Source organism: Pelophylax lessonae, assembly GCF_965119305.1.
Source record: "Pelophylax lessonae genome assembly, chromosome: 10".
NCBI classification, from domain to species: domain Eukaryota; kingdom Metazoa; phylum Chordata; class Amphibia; order Anura; family Ranidae; genus Pelophylax; species Pelophylax lessonae.
In genome coordinates this window covers 81,825,245-81,846,849 of record NC_138777.1, presented here as the reverse complement: position 1 = coordinate 81,846,849, position 21,605 = coordinate 81,825,245, and the positions used below count along the sequence as shown (strand labels likewise).

The 21,605-nt window shown below is 42.4% G+C and overlaps 1 protein-coding gene across 1 annotated transcript in view; it reads right to left on the bottom strand.

Annotated features, from left to right (window-relative positions):
* Positions 1-21,605, bottom strand: part of LOC309565954 (intestinal mucin-like protein) — a gene marked incomplete at its 3' end in the record, with an annotated part of 95,171 nt that overhangs the window by 8,473 nt on the left and 65,093 nt on the right. The window contains exon 11 of the mRNA XM_082270983.1: positions 19,613-19,718. Within this exon, the coding sequence (XP_082127109.1) occupies positions 19,613-19,718 (106 nt within the window). The remainder of the gene's footprint in view (positions 1-19,612; positions 19,719-21,605) is intronic.

Below are 21,605 nucleotides of genomic sequence, written 5' to 3'. Positions count from 1 at the left end.
GTATGGCCTTGTGTCCTCTTACATTCCTTGCGACTGAATAGTTTTTTTTCTATGCTGTGATCACCGTTGAGGTATTTGTAAATCGTTATCATGTCCCCTCTCAGGCGTTTCTTTTCCAGGGAGAATAAATCAAGCGCTTGTAAGTGCTCTTCATAATTAAGGTCTTCCAATCCCCTAATTAATTTAGTTGCCCTTCTCTGGACTCTCTCCAGCTCCAACACATCCCTTCTGAGGACTGGGGACCAGAACTGGACAGAGTACTCCAGATGTGGTTGGACCAGAGTTTTATAAACTGGTAGGATTATAGATTTATCTCTGGAATATATCCCCTTCCTTATGCATGCTAATATTCTGCCAGATTTGGCAGCTGCAGCTTGAAATTGCATGCTATTGCTTAGTTTATCTTCTACTAAGACTCCCAGATCTTTCTCAATTTTTGATTCCCCCAGAGGTTTCCCCCCTAAAGCATATTTTGCGTTTATGTTTTTAGTCCCCAAGTGCAATACCTTACACTTCTCCACATTAAACCTCATTTGGCATGTAGTTGCCCACCATTATTGTTATTGCCCACTGTTATTTTGTTCAGGTCATTCTGTAAGATTTCTACATCATGATGTGAAGTTATTGCCCTGCCTAATTTTGTGTCATCTGCAAAAACTGACATTGAGCTAATGATCCTATCCTCCATGCTATTTATGAATAAATTTAACAAAATTGGTCCCAGGACTGAGCCTTTGGGGACCCCACTTACCACCCCAGACCAGTCTGAGTATGCATTATTTATTACCACCCTTTGGACACTCCCCTTTAACCAGTTTTCTATCCAAAAGCAAACATTGTGGTCTATGCCTGCAGACCTTATTTTGTAAATTAAGCGTTTGAGGGGAACTGTATCAAATGCCTTAGCAAAATCCAGATACACCACATCCACAGGTCTCCCCCTTTCTAGCTCACCTCCTTGTAGAATGTTAACAGTTTGGTTTGACAAGAACACCCTTTTGTAAACCCATGCTGATTACTGCTGATGATGTTGTTGTCTTTAGCAAATTCTTCTGTTCAGTGCTTCCACAGCAAGCAGCTTTCTATGGGGGCACCTGAGCAGAGTCACAGCTCCCTGTGTGCATTCCGACATGGAGCCTGCCTCGGCCCTGCCCTCTCTCTTCCCTGATTGGCTAGCTGACTTTGATTGACAGCAGCGGGAGCCAATGGTGCTGCTGCTGTGACTCAGCCATTTAGGAAGGAGAATCTTAGACGACTGAGACACTCGTGGACATCGCTGGACAGAGAGGGTTCTCAGGTAATTGTTTAGGAGCTGAGGGGGGCTGCTGCACACAGAAGGCTTTTTATCCTAATGCATAGAATGCATTAGGATAAAAAAAACCTCTGAATTTACAACCCCTTAAAGATAATCTAATTACCCATGATTCTGTATATTCTCTGGCATTCTCCAATATATACAGTATACCCCTTAAATTCTTTAAGACTGTGAACACCATACTTTATTCCTTTGTCTGGGGCAATAGCAGACATAAACTACCCTGGTGCACACTTTAGAAATCTTGACAACTTTAAAACATGCTGCACTTTACCCTATATTATCTTGCAGCTCAATTGTCCCATTTCTATCATGTAGATAAATCCAATCATCTCTGTTATCTATTGGTGATCTGTAGATTATCTATGTCTACCACACCACACCCTCTATGTGAGATGCTAAGAGGGGTATGGGGATCCTTCACAGCTTATAACCGAACTAGTCTTCTTTATCACCACAAACAGGTGTGGTTATGATGAAATTGAAAATACTCCATAGTCCACAATTTCCTCCCTTCTGGGAAACTAAACATTAACCTGAACTTTTACCAATACTGGATTCAGATTTGTAGGCTTCTAAGGGCATATGCTATGTCCACCATGTGACTGACACCAGAGATATTAAGACATTTGAGGTAAAGGAAGCATTTACACTTAAGAATTGAATGCTATTTTGCTACCTAAGTTGTACGGTCCCAATACTTACACCCATTCCCATAATAGACGTTACAAGTGGCAGTGACCCCAAAAAACTGAATTCAACGTTTTACTTCTTGTTATTTAGCCCCTTAGCCTCCATATTTGCCTACTTACCCAAAATCTCCTAGGAAATACACATAGATGGTCTAGATGATGAGTAATGGGGAAAAATTCTGGATAAATGCAAACTGGTGTCCACTAAGGTCGCACACCAACTCACACAAGTATATCTGCACGGGGCATAATTAACGCCAATACGTATGTCAAATGTTTTCCCCTTTGCACGGCCCTCTATGCCTGATGCGCTTAGTTGACCTAGGTACATTTAATAACCTTTTGTAGGCTTGTCCTAAGAATCAAGGGTTTTGGACGCAAAAGAAAAAACAATATTTGAGTCTGATTTCAGCAGCAGTCAGTTTTATTACATGTTGAAAAAGCAACATTGAAATCTATGCATATTTTTCACAATCCCAATAAATGATTTGTCTATGATTTAAATGCAATCTAATGTATTTATCATTCTGTTTTATCACATTAAATGTATAACTTTTAAAGTTACAGCTTCTCCAAAGCTCTATATGTAACATAAAATTGACACGATACATCTGGAATATCAAAGGATGGTTTAGAAACATTAAAATGTGGCTGAAACTAAAAGTTCATTGCATACGTGTATGCACCTTTAAACATTTTACATACATTTAAAAATCTTCCACCACATGCCTGCCACTAGTGACAGCGAACAGATTGCCTAAAGGCCCGTACACATGATACCAAAATCGGAAGTAAAATTTTGTCTGACGAACGATCTGCCGATTTTCAGATTGTTAGTATGGTGCTTTTGACAGCCAATTACGAATTTTCGGACGACAAAAACTGGATGCGCACGCTATAAAATTTTTATCATACGTCAACACTATGTCCGATTTTCTTTAATTAGTACAGTTTTCGTCCAAATAAAAAATCGTAGGAGCAAGACTAGGCATGCTCAGAAAGGAAAGAACACATACAAAACAATTCAACACATGACATCACTTCTGAAGTTGAATTCTGTTGTACGGGAATTTTCGTATGAAAGTAACCTCTTCACTTTCGACATGACACTGACATGCAACAAAAAACAGACAACAGATCGTTCGATAATCTGATCTTGTGTATGAGGATCAAGGATTTTAAAAGGGCAGTTGAAAAATGGGATCCTGAAAAAAGCAGTTACATATCTATGTTTCCTATCTAGGTTTCCAGAACATCGGCTGTTGCTTGTGTTCATGCTTTTTTTTACCTAAAATTGCAAGCTTGTTGTAAATGTAGCTTAATTTCAAAAGAAATTGGGCACAACCATAGCACAAATGACTATAACTACTAACTATAACTATCTAGTCTACATATAGACTTAAGGCTGATAAGAAATCAAATCTGAATGAGTATTAAATCGTTTGGGGAACATGGTTTCATGTTCTGTGCTAGCACAATTTTACATGTTTATTTACTGTAGTTTGTTTTGATTTAGTCAAAAATCTGAAACTATTTATATTTTACTATGTATGTAATCAAAATGCACAACATTTTAATGCTCACCTATTCACAGATCACTAACTATACCAATTTATGGAAGTGAGGCAATGGTAAGAATCACAATAATTTCAGGATCACATGGAGATAATGTTACATAAAAAGTAGTCAAACAGCTTTGGAGAAAGGAGTATCTGCAACCATGTGAAGGAGTTTGCTGAAGTATGCATTACAATGAAGGCACACATCGTAGACTATGTTTGAATAATGCAGTATAGAAAAACAGCCCAAACTTTAAAATCAACCTAAGACCTTTCAAGAAGGTAGTTTACAGAATAGAAATTTATAAAAAGCAACAAACAGCATGAGTTTTGTATTTATTTACATTTCCAGTGTGCATTTTTTTCTTTAGTAAACATCTCAAAACTACTGGCACTGCAGAGAGTTGCAGCCACATTGTTCAATGTATTCATATTGGTAGTTAACTGTTTTTCCAGAAGGACACTTTAGCATCACATATCTCATATATGACTTCTGTACACCACAACACACACACGTCTTGAATTTGCTTGACTCGGGTACCATGGTAACTCTGCAAAGAAAGAAGTTTCTCAATAAAAATATAGTTTCAGATACATGGCAACCACCAAAAAAAAAAAAAAAGGTCAATGATACTTAAGATTACATTAAGTTTGCACTATTGCATGTCGGGAACATCTGAAAAATTGCGTGTTTTCCTAACACCCACAGAAGCATGCTACAGTGTTAATAGCACCTCCACACATCTGCTAATGTGTACAACAAAATGCATGGTGCCACAGCGCCATGTGTTTCAGTGCAGTGCAATTTTGGAAAAGTCAGGGGTTTCTTTTCCACATTTCTCATGCATAGGGCAACTCATTGAAATTATTAGACTGTCCTCCCAAGTGTGAACCAAACCTTGTAAGGACAGGATGTTTGTATAACACCTACTAAATAAAGACTGCACTTAACTACAATTTCTGACAGCCCATTTCTTAACCACTTGCCGTCCGCCCTATAGCAGTTTTGCAGCTACAGGGTGGCAGTGTTGCGCAGGATTAGGTATTTATTTGTGATCCTGCACTTCGGGGTATCGGAAGCGAGTGCGTGATGCCAGCGGCTCGCTTCCGTTGTGATTCTACACAGTGGGAGCTGAGTAGCGGGTCTCGCGGACCCGATGTCCCCCCGGGCACCTGCTGATCGTTTGGTATACTGGCAGAAGAGCGATTGTAAACAAGGCAGATTGCCGTTCTGTCAGTGGGGAAGGCATTGATCTTGTGTTCCTGCAAAGCATGAGCATGGATCAATGCCTTCCCCCAGTAAAAGCACCCCCCACACTGTTAGAAAACACTGGCTAGGCACACAGTAAACCCTATGATCGCCCCTGGTGTTTAACCCCTTCTCAGCCAGTATCATTCGTACAGTGAGAGTGCAAGTTTTTAGCACCGATCACTGTATTAGTGTCACTGGTTTCCAAAAAGTGTCAAAAAGTTCAGTTAGTGTCCTAACTGTCCACCACAATATCGCAGGCCCACGATAAGTCACTGATCGCCGCCAATACTGGTAAAAAATATCCCATAGTTTGTAGGCGCTATCATTTTTGCGCTAACCAATCAATATACTCTTATTGGGCTATTTTTTTTTTTTTTACCAAAAATATGTAGCAGAATATAGCATATAGGTTTATAGCAGAAAGTAAAATAATATTGATTTTTTTTTTTTTTTTCAAAAATGTCTGTCTTTTTTTGTTTATAGCACAAAAAATAAAAACCGCAGTGGTGATCAAATACCACCAAAAGAATGCACTATTTGTGGGGAAAAAAAGGACATTGATTTTTTTGGATATAGCATCACATAACTGTGCCAATTGTCAGTTAAAGTAACACAGTGCTGTATCACAAAAAATGGCCTTGTCATGAAGAGAGCAAATCTTCCGGAGGGCAAGTGGTTAAATACCACTACTTCACTGCTCTTTTGACTGCTGCAATCATTTACACACTCCCGGTGTATGCGTACCTGCTCACCTCTCCACTCACTATGGTTTCTCCTAACGGCTCATATATTATTACAGAATGTAGAAGCTATGGGGGAGCAGGTAGTCAATCTATCCAATTGGTTGCATACTTGCAGAAGATGGAGAACAGTGAAGCAGCGGCTTTTCAAGAAACAGGCAGCAGAAAAGATAAATATATGCAGTCTTCTTCTAGCAGTTATGTTGTGCATATAAATCAACCTGTGCTATCAGGGTCACTTTTAGACCAACTCCAGGCTCCACCTCCCTCTAGAGTTACCCCCTTTACCTTTGGTGGCCCCACCGCAGTGTTTTATGGTTTATTATTTTTATACTCCCCTTTTTGTGGAGTTTTCAAGCAGGTCAAGTGACTCTCAAGGTACTCTTCCAATCTTCTTCATCAGTGGGCAGTCCTCTATGATAGCCCACCCTCTGCATCATGACACTAGAAGTCTGTACTCTGTAGTGGTGTATTAAAGCCCCCTGAGGAGGAGGGTGCATAAGACCCTGCACTCACAACATGTCCTCCCATCCAAGTTGAATGACACTGGAAATTATTAAACTTGGAAGATTGAGGGCACACTGTAACAGTGAAAATGAATTGTGGACTAGAGAGGAAGTGAGTATTGCATGCAGAGCTGTTTTTTTTTTTTTTTTAGCACTAGATGGTGTACCCTTTCTGGCCAGTGCTGGGCTATAAACTTGAAATCCAGGCAAACAGTTAAATACACAGATAAAATACACATTGTTATTTTGTTCAGTCAGTATGTGATTCATACACCTTCACCAATTAGCACAACCAGGATAATGAAACCACTTTCTCTTATTACAGTTAAGGAATACATTGGTGTCACCCGGTGGAGTTCCTAGCATATCTGACACCTGGGACAGATCACGTTTTACCAACCCCCATGCATAAATATAACCATTAGCAATAATTATGAAAGTAAGCATCATGTATGCTAAGGGTGGGAGTTGGCCAGTGGAGGGAGGACAGAAGCAGAAACTTCATGCAGAGAGAGTGAACTTAACATATGAACAAAAACTGCAATTGCCCAGAGGACTTTAAATGAGGCTACTTGTAAATGACATAGTACAATTGTATACCACATAGTTTAAATATTTTATTGAACAAACATATAAATGGTAGACATATTCAGTGAAAGCATATTGGACTGATCAACAATATCAAATACATATAAAAAATAAATATATAGATAGCAGCATGGGCAAACATTATAAGCACATGCAAGCATGTACAAGAAACATGATAAAATATAGCACCCTTTGTACTCTACGCCTTTTGCAAAATATGAATCGCTTCCTCAGGAGTAGGTTTGTATTATGTATCTATAAGGTAAAATAGTATTGTAAATGGTATGTGTATACATATGTGGGGTATACAAACTGAATAAAGGACAGAGCAATCGTCAGAGCTCCATACTTACTGATTCAGTCTCAACATGAAAGCACTGGAAAGGGTTGTCTGCTGGAAAGTCTGACCCAGGAGCCGTGGGGGGGGGGGGGGGCACCAGTGGACACAGGGGTCACATAGATAGCAGGACTGATGGTGACAGGATGTGTTCCATACACTTAAGGCCCGTACACTTGATACAAAAATCGGAAGGTAAATTTCATCTGACGAACGATCTACCGATTTTCGGATTGTTATTATAGTGCTTTCCACAGCCGATTACGAATTTTCGGATGACAAAAACTGGATGTGCAGGCTATAAAATGTTATCATACATCAACACAACGTCCGATTTTCGTTTAATTAGTACAGTTTTCGTCCGAAAAAAATCGTAAGAGCAAGACTACGCATGTTCAGAAACAAAAAAAAACATGCAAAACAATTCAACACATGACATCACTTCTGAAGTTGAATTCTATCATATGGGAATTTTCGTATGAAAGTAACCTCTTCACTTTCGAAATAAGACTAGCATGCAACAAAAAATGGACGACAGATCGTTCGATAATCTGATCGTGTGTACGAAGCTTAAGATTGAGGTTGAAAAAACCCAAAATGCCAGTAAATGTATTTTTCATGTTGAGATGATTACTCCGTCGTTTTTTTCAGTTTGGATACACCATGTGTGTATACACATACCATTTACAATACTTTTTTAGCTTATAGACACATAATACAAACCTACTCCTGAAGAAAGCGATTCATATATTGCGAAACGCGTCGAGTACAAAGGATGCTATATTTTATCATGTTTCTTGTACATGCTTGTATGTGCTTATAATGCGTGCCCATGCTGCTACTTATATATATATATACTATACTTAAATATATATATATATATATTTTTTATATGTATTTGATATCATTGATCAGTCCAATATGCTTTCACTGAATATGTATACCATTCATATGTTTGTTCAATAAAATATTTGAACTATGTACAATTGTACTATGTAATTTACGAGTGTGTAGCCTCATTTAAAGTCCCCTGAGCAATTGCAGTTTTTGTTTGTATGAATTTTGGGATGGAGGCACACTACTCTGATGGGAGATCCAGATCACACTCTCTTTTTATATATGAACTTAACATATAAATCTGCTTGATGAGAACCAGTTCAGTTACAAACATTTAAAAATAGTTGGTAGAGCTACACCTTGATCGAACTGAGAAGAAAAATGCAGCGCCAACCGCTGGGCATGGCTTATAAAGTGAGTGACACTTCCCAACATACGACTTGTAGTGTGCCAATTTTTTCACTTTGCTAAGGAACCTTACAGTATACTAAAAAGAAAGTGGTAAAAAAAATAAGCCCCAACATTGGTTTCAGTGACCAGAATAATAATCCCCAGTATTGGTGTACGTGAGAGGGGAAGAGTGGAGAAGTGCATGGTACCGGGAAGGGGGAATTTTTTCTCCTGGACGTGGTGCCAGAATTAGAAACATGTACAGTGATACTCATCCACTGCCTTCATTATTATGGAGCCATTCCATTGTGTCATCCACCATGCAGAAGTCCAAATTAAAATGTATTCTTATTATTTCACTTTTAAGGTCAAATATTACTTGAAATACACCATCACTATTTATTTCAGCTCTCCTAAACTATGGAAAATTCTCTATTCATCTTACTTTCTGAATTTGTCTTTTACAAAAACCATAGCATTTGCACCAAGCTTCTCTATATATTGACTAGACTACATTTCTCAGTTGTACAGTATATGTATAACTGAAAAACATTATTTTCTTCCTTAAAATGATTGTAAAGTATATATATATATATATATATATATATATATATATATATATATATATATATATACACACATACATATACACAGTATCTCACTAAAGTGAGTACACCCCCTCACATTTTTGTAAATATTTTATTATAACTTTTCATGTGACAACACTGAAGAAATTACCCTTTGCTACAATGTAATGTAGTGAGTGTACAGCTTGTATAATAGTGTAAATTTGCTGTCTCCTCAAAATAACTCAACACACAGCCATTTATGTCTAAACCGATGGCAACATAAGTGAGTACACCCCTAAGTAAAAATGTCCAAATTGGGCCCAGAGTGTCAATATTTTGTGTGGCCACCATTATTTTCCAGCACTGCCTTAACCCTCTTGGGCATGGAGTTCAACAGAGCTTCACAGGTTGCCACTAGAGTCCCCTTCCACTCCTCCATGATGACATCACGGAGCTGGTGGATGTTAGAGACCTTGCGCTCCTTCAACTTTAGTTTGAGGATGCCCCACAGAGGCTCAATAGGGTTTAGGTCTGGAGACATGCTTGGCCAGTCCATCACTTTTACCCTCAGCTTCTTTAGCAAGGCAATGGTTGTCTTAGAGGTGTGTTTGGGGTCGTTCTCATGTTGGAATACTGTCCTGCAGCCCAGTCTTCGAAGAGAGGGAATCATACTCTGCTTCAGTATGTCACAGTACATGTTGGCATTCATGGTTCCCTCAATGAACTGTAGCCCCACACCATGACACTCCCACCACCATGCTTGACTGTAGGCAAGACACACTTGTCTTTTTACTCCTCACTCGGTTTCCGTCACACACACTTGACACCATCTGAGCCAAATAACTTTATCTTGGTCTCATCAGACCACAGGGCACTGTTCCAGTAATCCATGTCCTTACTCTGCTTGTCTTTAGCAAACTGTTTGCAGGCTTTCTTGTGCATCATCTTTAGAAGAGGCTTCCTTCTGCCATGACAGCCATGCAGACCAATTTGATGCAGTGCGCGGTGTATAGTCTGAGCACTGACCGGCCTTCCCCCCCACCCCTTCAACCTCTGCAGCAATGCTGGCAGCACTCATACGTCTATTTCCCAAAGACAACCTCTGGATATGATGCTGAGCATGTGCACTCAACTTATTTGGTCGACCATATCGAGGTCTGTTTTGAGTGAAACCTGTCCTGTTAAACCGCTGTATGGTCTTGGCCACCGTGCTGCAGCTAAGGTTTATGGTCTTGGCAATCTTTTTATAGCCTATGCAATCTTTATGTAGAGAAACAATTATTTTTTTTCAGATCCTCAGAGAGTTCTTTGCCATGAGGTGCCATGTTGAACGTCCAGTGACCAGTATGAGAGAGTGAGAGTGATAACACCAAATTTAACACACCTGCTCCCCATTCACACCTGAGACCTTGTAACACTAATGAGCCACATTACACCGGGGATGGAAAATAGCTAATTGGGCCCAATTTGGATATTTTCACTTAGGGGTGAACTCACTTTTGTTGCCAGCGGTTTAGACATTAATGTCTGTTTGTTGAGTTATTTTGAGGGGACAGCAAATTTACACTGTTATACAAGCTGTACATTCACTACTTTACATTGTAGCAAAGTGTTATGTCTTTATTGTTGTCACATGAAAAGATATAATAAAACCTTTACAAAAATGTTAGGGGTGTACTCACTTTTTGTGAGATACTGTGTGTGTATATATATATATATATATATATATATATATATATATATATATATATACCGTACATATGTATATATTTTTTTTAAAATAACAAACATGGTTTACTTATTTGCTTTGTGCAATGCAATTGCAATGAGTGGTCCCTCGCTGGCACTACACGCTCCTCCTCTTCTCGGTGTGCCACCATTGGAAGCTTCTTCATCACAGGATTTGACTGACAGCAGTAATTGGCTCCCGCTGCCTTAGCGATGCCTGTGAGAGCAGCGAGCACCACTACAGTTAGGCACAGCTGTGCATTGAGTGAGGGCTCAGGTAAGTATTAGCAGCGTGTGGGGCAATACTTCCGGTGCTTAGGTGATAATAATACTTAAAGCAATCGGTGACACCACTGGCACATGCGCAATGCGCTCTGAATTGACAGCAGCAATAAGTGTGCTGTCATTTCAGAGCACTTTGCTGCGATCAGAGAGCGCAAACCTGGAAGGAATACTGGGTAAAGATAGAAGTGTCGGTAACGGTGACAGCATACCGCTGGCCTACTTCATTTTAAGGGAAGTCTGTCATAATTTGCTAGCATGCACAGCTCTGGGGGTCCAGATGTTTTTTTTTTTTTTTTTAATCTATTACAGGATTTTACTACTGCTTTAATGCAGGCACTGCATTAAGGTAAAAAATATTTAGGCTTTAGAACCACTTGAAAGAAATGCATGATCTTAGAAGATGCCAATTATTTGGATATCAAACATCTCTTTTTCTGGTAGTGACAGAATGTGTCTAAGATTTGACAAATTTTGTAGCAGATTTATACCTTTTTTCTGCTGTAAAGCAATAGCACTTTTCTCCATAAATCATAACTAGTGGGTTATATTGCTTCCTCCAGGACTAGGCAGAACAAAAAACACATGGCAACGCCCATGGGCCATCTTTAGCTGGTATACAACCCCCCTCTCTGCTCTACGTAATCAGTTTTAATTTGTCTAGTCATGAGTAAGGACCTAGGCTCCTGGCTGGGATCTCTGGCCCAAGGAATTTTCTCCTTCCTTACATCTGTTTTGTTTTTTTCTCTCGGGAGATCTACAATCAACTGCCGGTCTGGGCAACGGGCTGGATAATCTAGATCCAGTGGTTCCCCCCAGCCAGCAAGCATGTGCTTACCATAGCTAAGCACTAGGTCGGCCACGACGTAGCCTCACGGACAGAGGCAGGCCCACGAGTTAAATGCTCCGCAGGGTCGCATACGACCGGGCTTGGGTCTGAGTCGCAGCGGTCCTTGGCCGACAGGTCCCCTACTTTGGTGGCAAGGAGTCCTGTCTGGAGTGTTACCCACACCATAGAAGGTCCCCCCCTCCCTTTTGGTGGTTTTCATTGAGGTGGACGTGGGTAACCTCCAGGGACGGTTGGACCTGTCTGCAGGTTCCCTCCTCCCATCCTTAAATCCCTCACTGAACTGAGCTTCCCCCACTCCCATTCCCCCCTGTCTGGACCTAGAGTCTGATGGGGATCCAAGGGCAGAGAATGCAGCAGAGACCCCTGGGGTCTCCCCAGCTATCCCCACTCTGTAAGGGTCCTAGGATAGTGTGCATCCCGCCCTGGTAGTCTGGAGGGGTCCCAGTGTAGGAGACCCCTAGGTGCATGCCCCGCTGTTTGCAGTGTGGGTATAGTGCAGGGGGGGTCACAGTGCAGAGACCGGTGTAGAGTGCACAGCAGAGTTTCCACTAATCGTGTGTCCTACCTTCGGGGGGGGGGCTCCTTGCAGAGGGTGCAGCTTAGCAGAGGGTGCGGGAAAGATCCTGGCAGCATGCTTCAGTGTTTGTAGCTGATGGGGGCCATTTTCCTAAGTCTGGCTGGTCTCTGGTTGGCGGCCATGTTTGTGTAGCCGGATGATGTAACGGGGGGCCATTTTTCCTTAGTCTGTGAGATGCTGGAGACAACTGAAGCCTCGTGGGGATGCCAAAGCTCCTCCTCTTCCTCCTAAGTTTCCTCTTACTTTGCCTGGGACATTTGAACAGGGATAGCATCTATGATGATGCTGGGTTCGATTTCTCTGCGCTCCTCCAGTCGGTAGAGTGAGTCTTTGGGGGTCCCTGTTATCTCTCTCTCTGCTGATAGGTACCCTGAGCCTTGAGGGGATCATTTAGTGGTGTCAAAAGATTGTTTTAGTACTGCAAGGTCTTCCTTTCCTTAAGGAGCTTTAGGGTCACATTTCTCCCACTGACCCCCTCATGGAGGTGGCAGGTCTCTTGGAACCCCAGCTTCCCATGGTTGCACTGACGGCGGTCCTGCAGTCCATAGTGTCCCAGGTGGAAGTGGCGTGTGGGCAAAGGCCCAGAGGGAAGCATCCCCCGCCTTCGCCTGCTCAGGCTGTCTCATCTGATTCTGAGACTGATGCCGCCATGGACGCGGCCCATCCAGGGGGACCTAATATCACACCCCCTGATCCATCAGATAGTGAGGATGATTCCTCCATGGTTGCAGCAGCTAATGAAAACAGCTGTTAGATGCACTAATTAGCGCAGTGTGTGAGACTTTAAAGATGGAGGATGCGGCTGATGTAGCAATGAACATGGCTATGTCGTTTGGTGCGCTTGGGGGGTGAGCAAGCCTCCACTGCTTATGTTGATTTAGTGGACCAGTTGGTCCATGGACTGCAGTTTATTTGTGATGCAGCTTTGGATACAGCTCCCGTGCTGTTAAACTTTCTGTTTTGGTGGTGGTGATTAGGCGTGTGCTGTGGCTTAAGAATTGGTCCGCAGACCAAGCCTCTAAGAAAGCTCTCATTGATTTTTGATCTGCCCTTTCAAGGTGATCACTTGTTTGGGGCAACCCTGGATGACATTAAGGGTATCACAGGGGGGGAAGAGTACCTTCCTGCCACAGTCAAGGAAAGGGAAGGAGCCTTGTTGCAGACGGGGGGCCCTCCTTCTCAGCCCATAGAAAATGATTTTGTGCTTCTGAGACAGAGAATACGGGAAATAGATATTTTAAATTTTCCCCAGGAGGTTCCAAGCAACCTTGATCTGGTAAGCCTAGAGCTAGCTTCCCCAGACCAGCAGACAAGACTCCTACTGCGTGAAGGTCTGCCCTCACCCATTATTGGGATGGGGGGAACTTCTTCGCTGGTTTCTGGCCCTGTGGACTCCTATAGTGAGCGTCAAGGAGATCCGCAAAATGTTTCTTTTGGGGGTACCCAGAAAGGAGGACAAAACTTGTCCTTTTCATGTTTTTTTAGGTCCCCAGTCTCCTTGTGCGGATTTAATTCCTGCAAAGGTTCAGGTGATGTCTGAACTATCTAAGGTCCCCCTATCCTTGTCCAGGGAATTGATTTACCTAGGTCTAAATCTATTTCTGACCAGGGTGGTCCTTCCTCTGCACAAACTTCAGGGACCACAGGCTGTGATTCACTGGCTGCTGTCACACAGATAGTTCTCTCTCCCATTTTGCATACAGGTTCTGAGTCTGGTGGTATCCACCTTCAAGACAGTTCTGTTTGCACAGTCTTACATGCAGCTCCTTTAGCAGGTTCAGCTCTGATACTGAAGTTCATAACGAGGTCACGGGGTCCTCTGACAGACGCCGCAGGCGTCCAAGGGCCACGGTAAGGCCAGTATCATCCTCGACTAAGGCTTCTTCCACAGTTCCTGCAAGGGATCAAGAGGATCTTCCAATCATCCTGGTGGCTGTAAACGTCCCTTGGGGGCTTCCTCTCAGAGGAGACCATTTGTCCCAAGGGCTGATCTACCATCCTGCTTTACAGTCGCTGGTTTTTGGCTTAGCTATTGGGAGCCAGGTACTGAGGGATAGAGGTCTGTCTGGATCAGTGGTCCTAACTATGGTGAAGGCGAGGAAGTCGTCTTCCAGCAAGATATACCATTGTACGTGGAAAACGTACATTTCTTGGTGTGAGTCGATTGGCGCTCATCCTCGATCCTTTTCTGTGGCTCGGATCTTAACCTTTTATCAACAGTGCATTGATCAGGAGTTGGTCTTAAGTACCATCAAGGGCCAGGTGTCTTCCCTGGCAATCTTCTTTTAGCAACCCCTAGCCATGCACTCTTTAGTTTGTACCTTCTTTCAGGGGGTTCAACATGTGGCTCTACCTGTACAGTCTCTTTTGCCACCATGGGATTTCAGTTTAGAACTTTCGGTTCTCCAGAAACATCCATTTGAGAATGTTCGGTAAATTCCCTTGCCTACGTTTTCCCAGAAGGTGACATTCTTGGTGGCTATTACCTCAGCCCAAAGGGTATTGGAATTGGTGGCATTATCCTGTCGCAGTCCCTATTTAGTGGTCCATGGGGATAAAGTGGTTCTTTGTCCCTGTCCATCATTCCCGCCCAAAATTGTCTCTGGCATCCCAATCCCCCTGGCATTCTTCCATAAGTTGGACAAAGTGATTTTGGCCTTTGTCTGGTCAGGCTCAGTCCCGCAAATTGCCAAAACCACTCTCCAACTACCCTTGTCACAGGGAGGACTGGCATTGCCATCGTTCTGGCAGTACTACTGGGTGGCGGCTTGGTGACGGTGAGATGGTGGTTTGCACAGCTTTGTTCCAATCCCGCAGTCAACCTGGAGGCGGTTATAGTCGGCTCCTACTCGGCGTTGTGTAATTTGGTATTTAGAGGACCAAAAGCACATCCCAATATGACGACCCCAATGCGCACGACTGTTATGGTCTGGAGACAGGTGTCGGAAGTGGTCTCTGATCGCGGAGACATCTCTCCCCACACCCCACTATGGGGTAATCCCTGCCTACCACACTTTCATTCTATACCTGATCCTGCTATCTGGACCAGATATGGAATCAAGAAGATAGAACATATCATGGCGGAGGGTCGTTTATGTTCCTTTGACGACCTTAGACCTACGTTCGACCTACAATCCTCTATGTTTTTTCACTTCCAAAAGCTTCGCCATGCGACATTGAAGCAATTCCCTGTCCCAGTCCAGGTAGCCACACACACTGTGGAGCGCTTTCTTATTTCCAAAAACGCAGATAGGTCGCTCTCTTCTCTTTATCTCAGGATCTTTACCTCCAACCCAGTTGGTCTGACCCGACTCCTCAGCGCTTGGCAGGAGGATATACCTTCTCTGATGTTGGAGGAATGGGATGGGGGCCTGCAGAATTACATACCACTGGTTATATCGGCTAGAGACCGCTATACCCAACTCCGGTTCCTCCACAGAGTTTACTACACCCCGCAAAAACTTACACGAATATACCCTACTAGGTCCGACAGGTATTCACGGTGCCAGGCTGCCCTAGGCTCCTTCATGCATGTAGTGTGGTTGTGCCCTCTGATCCGGGACTTCTGGAGAGCAGTTACAGGTGAGCTATCCTCTATAACAAACCTAGATGTCCCGCTAGATCCTAAGGTCCTTCTTCTGGGTATTGATGAGGCTATCCCTGCAGGTAGACATACTAAACTGTTTATTTTCTACTCTGCCTTCTATGCCAGGAAGTCCATCCTCACCTAATGGAAGCCTGATCCGCCTAGTTTGTCCCAATGGAAAAAGCTGATTGACTCTGTCCTGCCCCTCTACAAACTCAGGTACATGTCCAGGAAATGCCCCCAAAAAAATGATAAGATCTGGGAGCCCTGGGTGGCTCATTGACCCCATTAACTGTAACTTATACTGTACTTTTACTGAGATCCTTTATCTGACTTTTACTCCCCTTGTGGTGTTTGGGTCTCTACCCTTCAACCCCCCCCCCTCCCCCCTCTGTAATATAGCCTATGTTACCACAATGTTGTTTCTGCTATTTTCATGCTGTTCACATAAGAATCCTTGAAGAATGTAGATTTGTACCTTGTCTGTTCTGATGACCCCACAGTTTGTTTTGTTTTTCTTTGGATGTACTATGTTTTGTATGTCCCTTTTTTAAATAAATAAAAATGTTTCTGTTAAAAAAAAAAATTGTCTCTGGCTTCCATTTGAATGAGGACATTGTGTTGTCTTCCTTGTGCCCCAAGCTGGCTCATCCCAAGGAATTTGCTTTTCATACCTCTGATTTGGTTCATGTTACAGTATTCTGGTGTATCTGGCAGCCAGTGAGTCTTTTCGGAGGTCTGACTCGCTTTTTGTGGTTACGGACGGACCAAGAAAAGGGCTTCTTCGGCTACCATCTCCAGATGGATCAGACAGACACGGGACTCAGGCCTATTCCATTAAAGGTCAGTTTCCACCTTTCCCAGTCATGGCGCATTCTTGGTCCTTCCCTCATCAGTTTGCAAGGCGGCCACTTGGTCGCCCATGTATACCTTCACAAAATTCTATAAGTTAGATACCTTGGCATCTGCAGACGCTACTTCAAAGTTTTGCAGGCTGCTGTTTAAGAGGGGCTGTTCCCTCTTGAGGGGTGTTTTTTCTTGAAACCTTTATTTTTCAGATGGGGTTTCTGTGCCCCGGTAAATGCTCCTGTGTCCTGGTTAAGAGCTCTTATGTTTAGCCTTGGTTTTTTTCCCCACCCCTCATTTTCCATTTGGCACTGCTTTTTGACGTTCCATTTGTTATGATTTATGAAGTGCTGCGTCCATTGATGAACGAAAAACAAAATTGGATTCTTTACCGTAAAATCCATTTCTCAAATTCATCGACGGACAGAGCACCCACCCCTCTATGGAGTTCTGAAACTTCTAATACTGCTTGCTACTAAACTGATTACCTAGAGCAGAGAGGGGGGGGGGGTTATATACCAGCGGAGGACAGCCTATTGGCATAGCCAGGTGTTTTTTGTTCTGCCTAGTCCTACTCCTGTAGGAGGCAATATAACCCACAAGTTATGATTTATGGAGTGCTGTGTCCATCAATTAACTCAGAGAAATGGATTTTACGGAAAGTACAAAAATCCAATTTTTTTAACAGACTGATTGCATACTTATTCTGAAGTGAATAACTGACCTTTCTTCCACTCCGCTACATATATATTGCCTTTTTTGTTATTGTTTACCTTTTTTTTTTTTTTCTAGAAAAAAGGGTTTGGAACGCTTCCTTTACACATCATTAATCTAGGAAAATGACATGTACTTTACTGTGCCTCTTTGGATATGTACGTCACATCCCAGAAGACCTTACTGTGTAATTTACAGAGAAGGAGGAGGAGAGGAGCCTAGTAGCCTTTCATCAGGAGGCCGACCCACTAAACCCGGAAGAGCCGGTATATCATTCTTCAGGTATAACATGGGGGCGCAGGACTGAGCAGTGGCATGGCCTGAGAGGATCTCAGTAGGATAATGCAGGATCTGAAATATGCAGCATTCATCTCCCAGTAAGCAGAAGTTAAAAAGAAAAAAAAATGGGGAATGGATGGGTGGAGATCTGCTTTAAAGTGTTACTAAACCCAGAACCCTGCATTTACTATATCTGGTCTCCCACAGTACACAGGAAATGGAAATGCAATGAATTTAGTAAATATAAACTGCTAAATACATTTCTCATCAGCAGAATATAGCAGTCTTCTTACTTCTATGAGTGTCTGGTTAAAGCTTGTAGACAAAGTTTTCATTTTGCACTGACTGTCCCATCAGGATGCAGGACCCCTGATCCTCTATCTGGACAGTGCTAATTTGCCCTGTGCTGATCACATTCACCCTCCCAAGAAAAAAACTCTCTAGCAATACACACTACACTGAGCATGTGCAGCCTGTCCCCTGACTCTCTGACCTGTACTATCAGAAAATATATTGGGGACAGTGGAAGGAGGAGAGGATCAGAGGAGACAGGTTCAAATAGCCTTTTTAAACAATGCAGAGGATTACCCCTTAGGTTCCACAGTGAGCATAACAAGCATGCTTTACTGCATATACAGACTGAGTTTACTTTTGTGGGTTTAGTAACACTTTAATGATGAAAGCTGCAGTGTCTCCATCCTTTAACACGTGAATTACCCTTGGGGAGTTTTTCACCAAAACTTACATTTCTATTACAGGGGGGTGCTTAAAATCTGACTTGTATCTTAAGAAAATGAAAGCACCAATTACACAAGGAGGGACTTATATTTTTGGAGGCTTAGTGTAGACCATCTGTGTACAGAACGCTTATGGCTTTCGCTTATGGCCAGGTTGCCATATGGCTTTGAATTTTAAAGAACATTACAGTGCTGCAAATTAAAAAGGAAAGGTAATTTTTAATAACATTGAAATACTACATCACCCCCAATGTGCTTCAGGGGTTGTGGCCTAGAGGGCACGATGTTCCATACCTGGTGGACCTGCCCAAAAGTGATGGGATTCTGAATCCGCTTACATAACTTTATTTACACACTTACCCAGGTAAACCTCATCAAATCACCACTACAGGCACTGTTGGGAAGTCCGGTGGAGGGGACCACAGGACATAAAAGAAGGCTTATAACATTTATTTTTTTGGCAGCTAGAATTGCTATAGCAAGATCATGGAGATCTCGCATGGTCCAGTTTGGTTTAGTAAAGTCCAAGCTATCATGGATCATGGTCAATGAACACCTTTCGGCAGTTTTGAAAGACAAAATTGCTTATTTTCATAAAATATGGGATCCATGGATTACGTACCTCTCAGATGCTTCATAGGATGCTAGCAGTAAAACATTTCTGGAAAAGATAGAGTGCACTTCTCTTTGTCTTCTATTCTCTCTTTCTCTTTTTTGCATTACTTTACCCGCTCCTCGTTTCTCTTTCAGGAACATGAACCTATTATAGTGATGTTGTGTTTCTTAAAAGCCATTCTTTAATCTTTCTTCATGTTAAATAAATGGTTCTAGTGGCAAATATATTGAACCGTCCTGCTCAGTATTTTTGTAGCCTAACTGACACATTTTTTGAGTAATATTTGATGTCAATGTACCTGTTTATTTTTGTTCTTACTGCTCTTTGTTAAAAATCTCAATAAAAACTATTGGAAAAGAAATACAACATCGCTTGTGTAGCAATTGTATTTGCTATATCATTTTTTTTATTTACTACTTTTTTTCCATGAAAGTGGAATAATCCTTTAAAATATTAAACTCATGTAGTCAAATTAAAGATGAACTCCAGACACTTTCATTTAGTTATATACCTCAGTAGTCACAAAGGATATTAATCCACATTGGTGCACCAATGTAAGCAGACAATGTAAATTCACACTGTGGCTAGTATGTAGTCATTTATAATACTTACGGCTTTGTAGTGCAAACACCATCACAATATGGAACATTCTCTTGAAGCTGGCAGCCATTTGAGTTCAGCATTGTGATGTTATTCACCGCTCTGCAGGGCTTGGGAGCTAAAACAAAACTCAATATTTTTAATATTCCACTCGTTTTGTTATCATATAATTATGGGGTGTATATACACTGTTCAAAAAAATTAAAGGAACACTTTGAAAACACATCAGAAATTTAATTGCAGCAACTCAAAATGGTACTCAGTAGTTTGTATGGCCCCCCACGTGCTTGTATGCATGTCTGACAATGTCAGGTCATGTTCCTAATGAGATGACATATGGTGTCCTGGGGTATTTCCCCCCAGATCTGGACCAGAAAATCACTGAGCTCCTAAACAAGCAGAGGTGCAACCTGGCGGCATCGGATGGACAGAAACAGAATGTCCCAAAGGTATTCTATTGGATTTAGCTCAGGGGAGTGGTGGGGCAATTCAGTGATATCAATTCCTTCATCCTCCAGGAACTGGCTACATACTCTCGCTACATGAGGCCAGGCATTGTCGTGCACCAGGAGGAACCCTGCACCAGCGTAGGGTCTAACAATGGGTCCAAGGATTTCATCCTGATATCTAATGGCAGTCAGAGCACCCTTGTCTAGCCTGTAGAGGTATGTGCGTCCCTCCATGGATATGCCTCCCCAAACCATCACTGACCCCTCACCAAACCGGTCATGCTGAACAATGTTATAGGCAGCATAACATTCTCCACGGCTTCTCCAGACCCTTTACCATCTGTCAAATGTGCACAGTGAACCTGCTCTCATCTGTGAAAAGCACAGGGCGCCAGTGGCGGACATGCCAATTCTGGTGTTCAATGACAAATGCCAATCCAGCTCCACGGTGCTGGGCAGTGAGCACAGGGACCACAAGAGGACGTTGGGCCCTCAGGCCACCCTCATGAAGTCTGTTTCTGATTGTTTGGTCAGAGACATTCACACCAGTGGCCTGCTGGGGGTCATTTTGTAGGGCTCTGGCAGTGCTCATCCTGTGCCTCCTTGCACAAAGGAGCAGATAATGGTCCTGCTGATGGGTTAAGGACCTTTTACGGCCCTGTCCAGCTCTCTTAGAGTTATTGCCTGTCTTCTGTAATCCCCTTCATGCTCTTGAGACTATGCTGGGAGACACAGCAAACCTTCTGGCAATGGCACGTATTGGTGATCCTGGAGGAGTTTGACTTCCTGTGCAACCTCTATAGGGTCCACATGCCACCAGTAGTGACACTGACCCTAGCCAAATGCAAAACTAGTGAAAAACAGTCAGAAAAGATGAGTAGGGAAATAAAATGTTGGTGGCCCTCACCTGTAAAACCATTCCTGTTTTGGTGGTCATCTCATTGTTGCCCATCTAACACACCTGAGAGCTTTGGCTGTACATCTTTAACTGACCAGATTAATATCCCCAGGAGTTTGACTTGAGCAGTGTATACGGTATAACAGTATATCCAACACTCATCAAACATTCAGTGCATCTTCTAGGTCCATATGTTTAAGTGGCAGTGGCTGATTTACCACTAGTTAATGTTTGATGAAAATCACATTTGCTGCTTTATAAATGGACCCCTAAAGGGTCTATTTTAAATGTTTTCATGCAAGATTTTCATATCTTTCACCTAAGAGTCACACATTTTTCTAATTGGGTTGCATCGGTTACCAATTCTTTTGTAATTCTTTGTTAGTCTTGTAACTTACGCTTCTTTGCCACCTTGCAGAGCCAGAAAGATACTTCCTGATTTCATTTACAAGTTACATTGGGAACCTCATTCCCCCTGTTCAAAAGTCTGAGATGATGATGATGATGATGATGATGATGATGATGATGATGATAGCAATTCATTTTCTATTGAGCAGGTAGGGGGTAGGGGGCAGAGGGTTGACACAGGAAGTTGCATTGTTGAACCAGAAAATATAGGAGGCACCTGGCTGGCTAAGCAAGGAGGCAGAGGCATGTG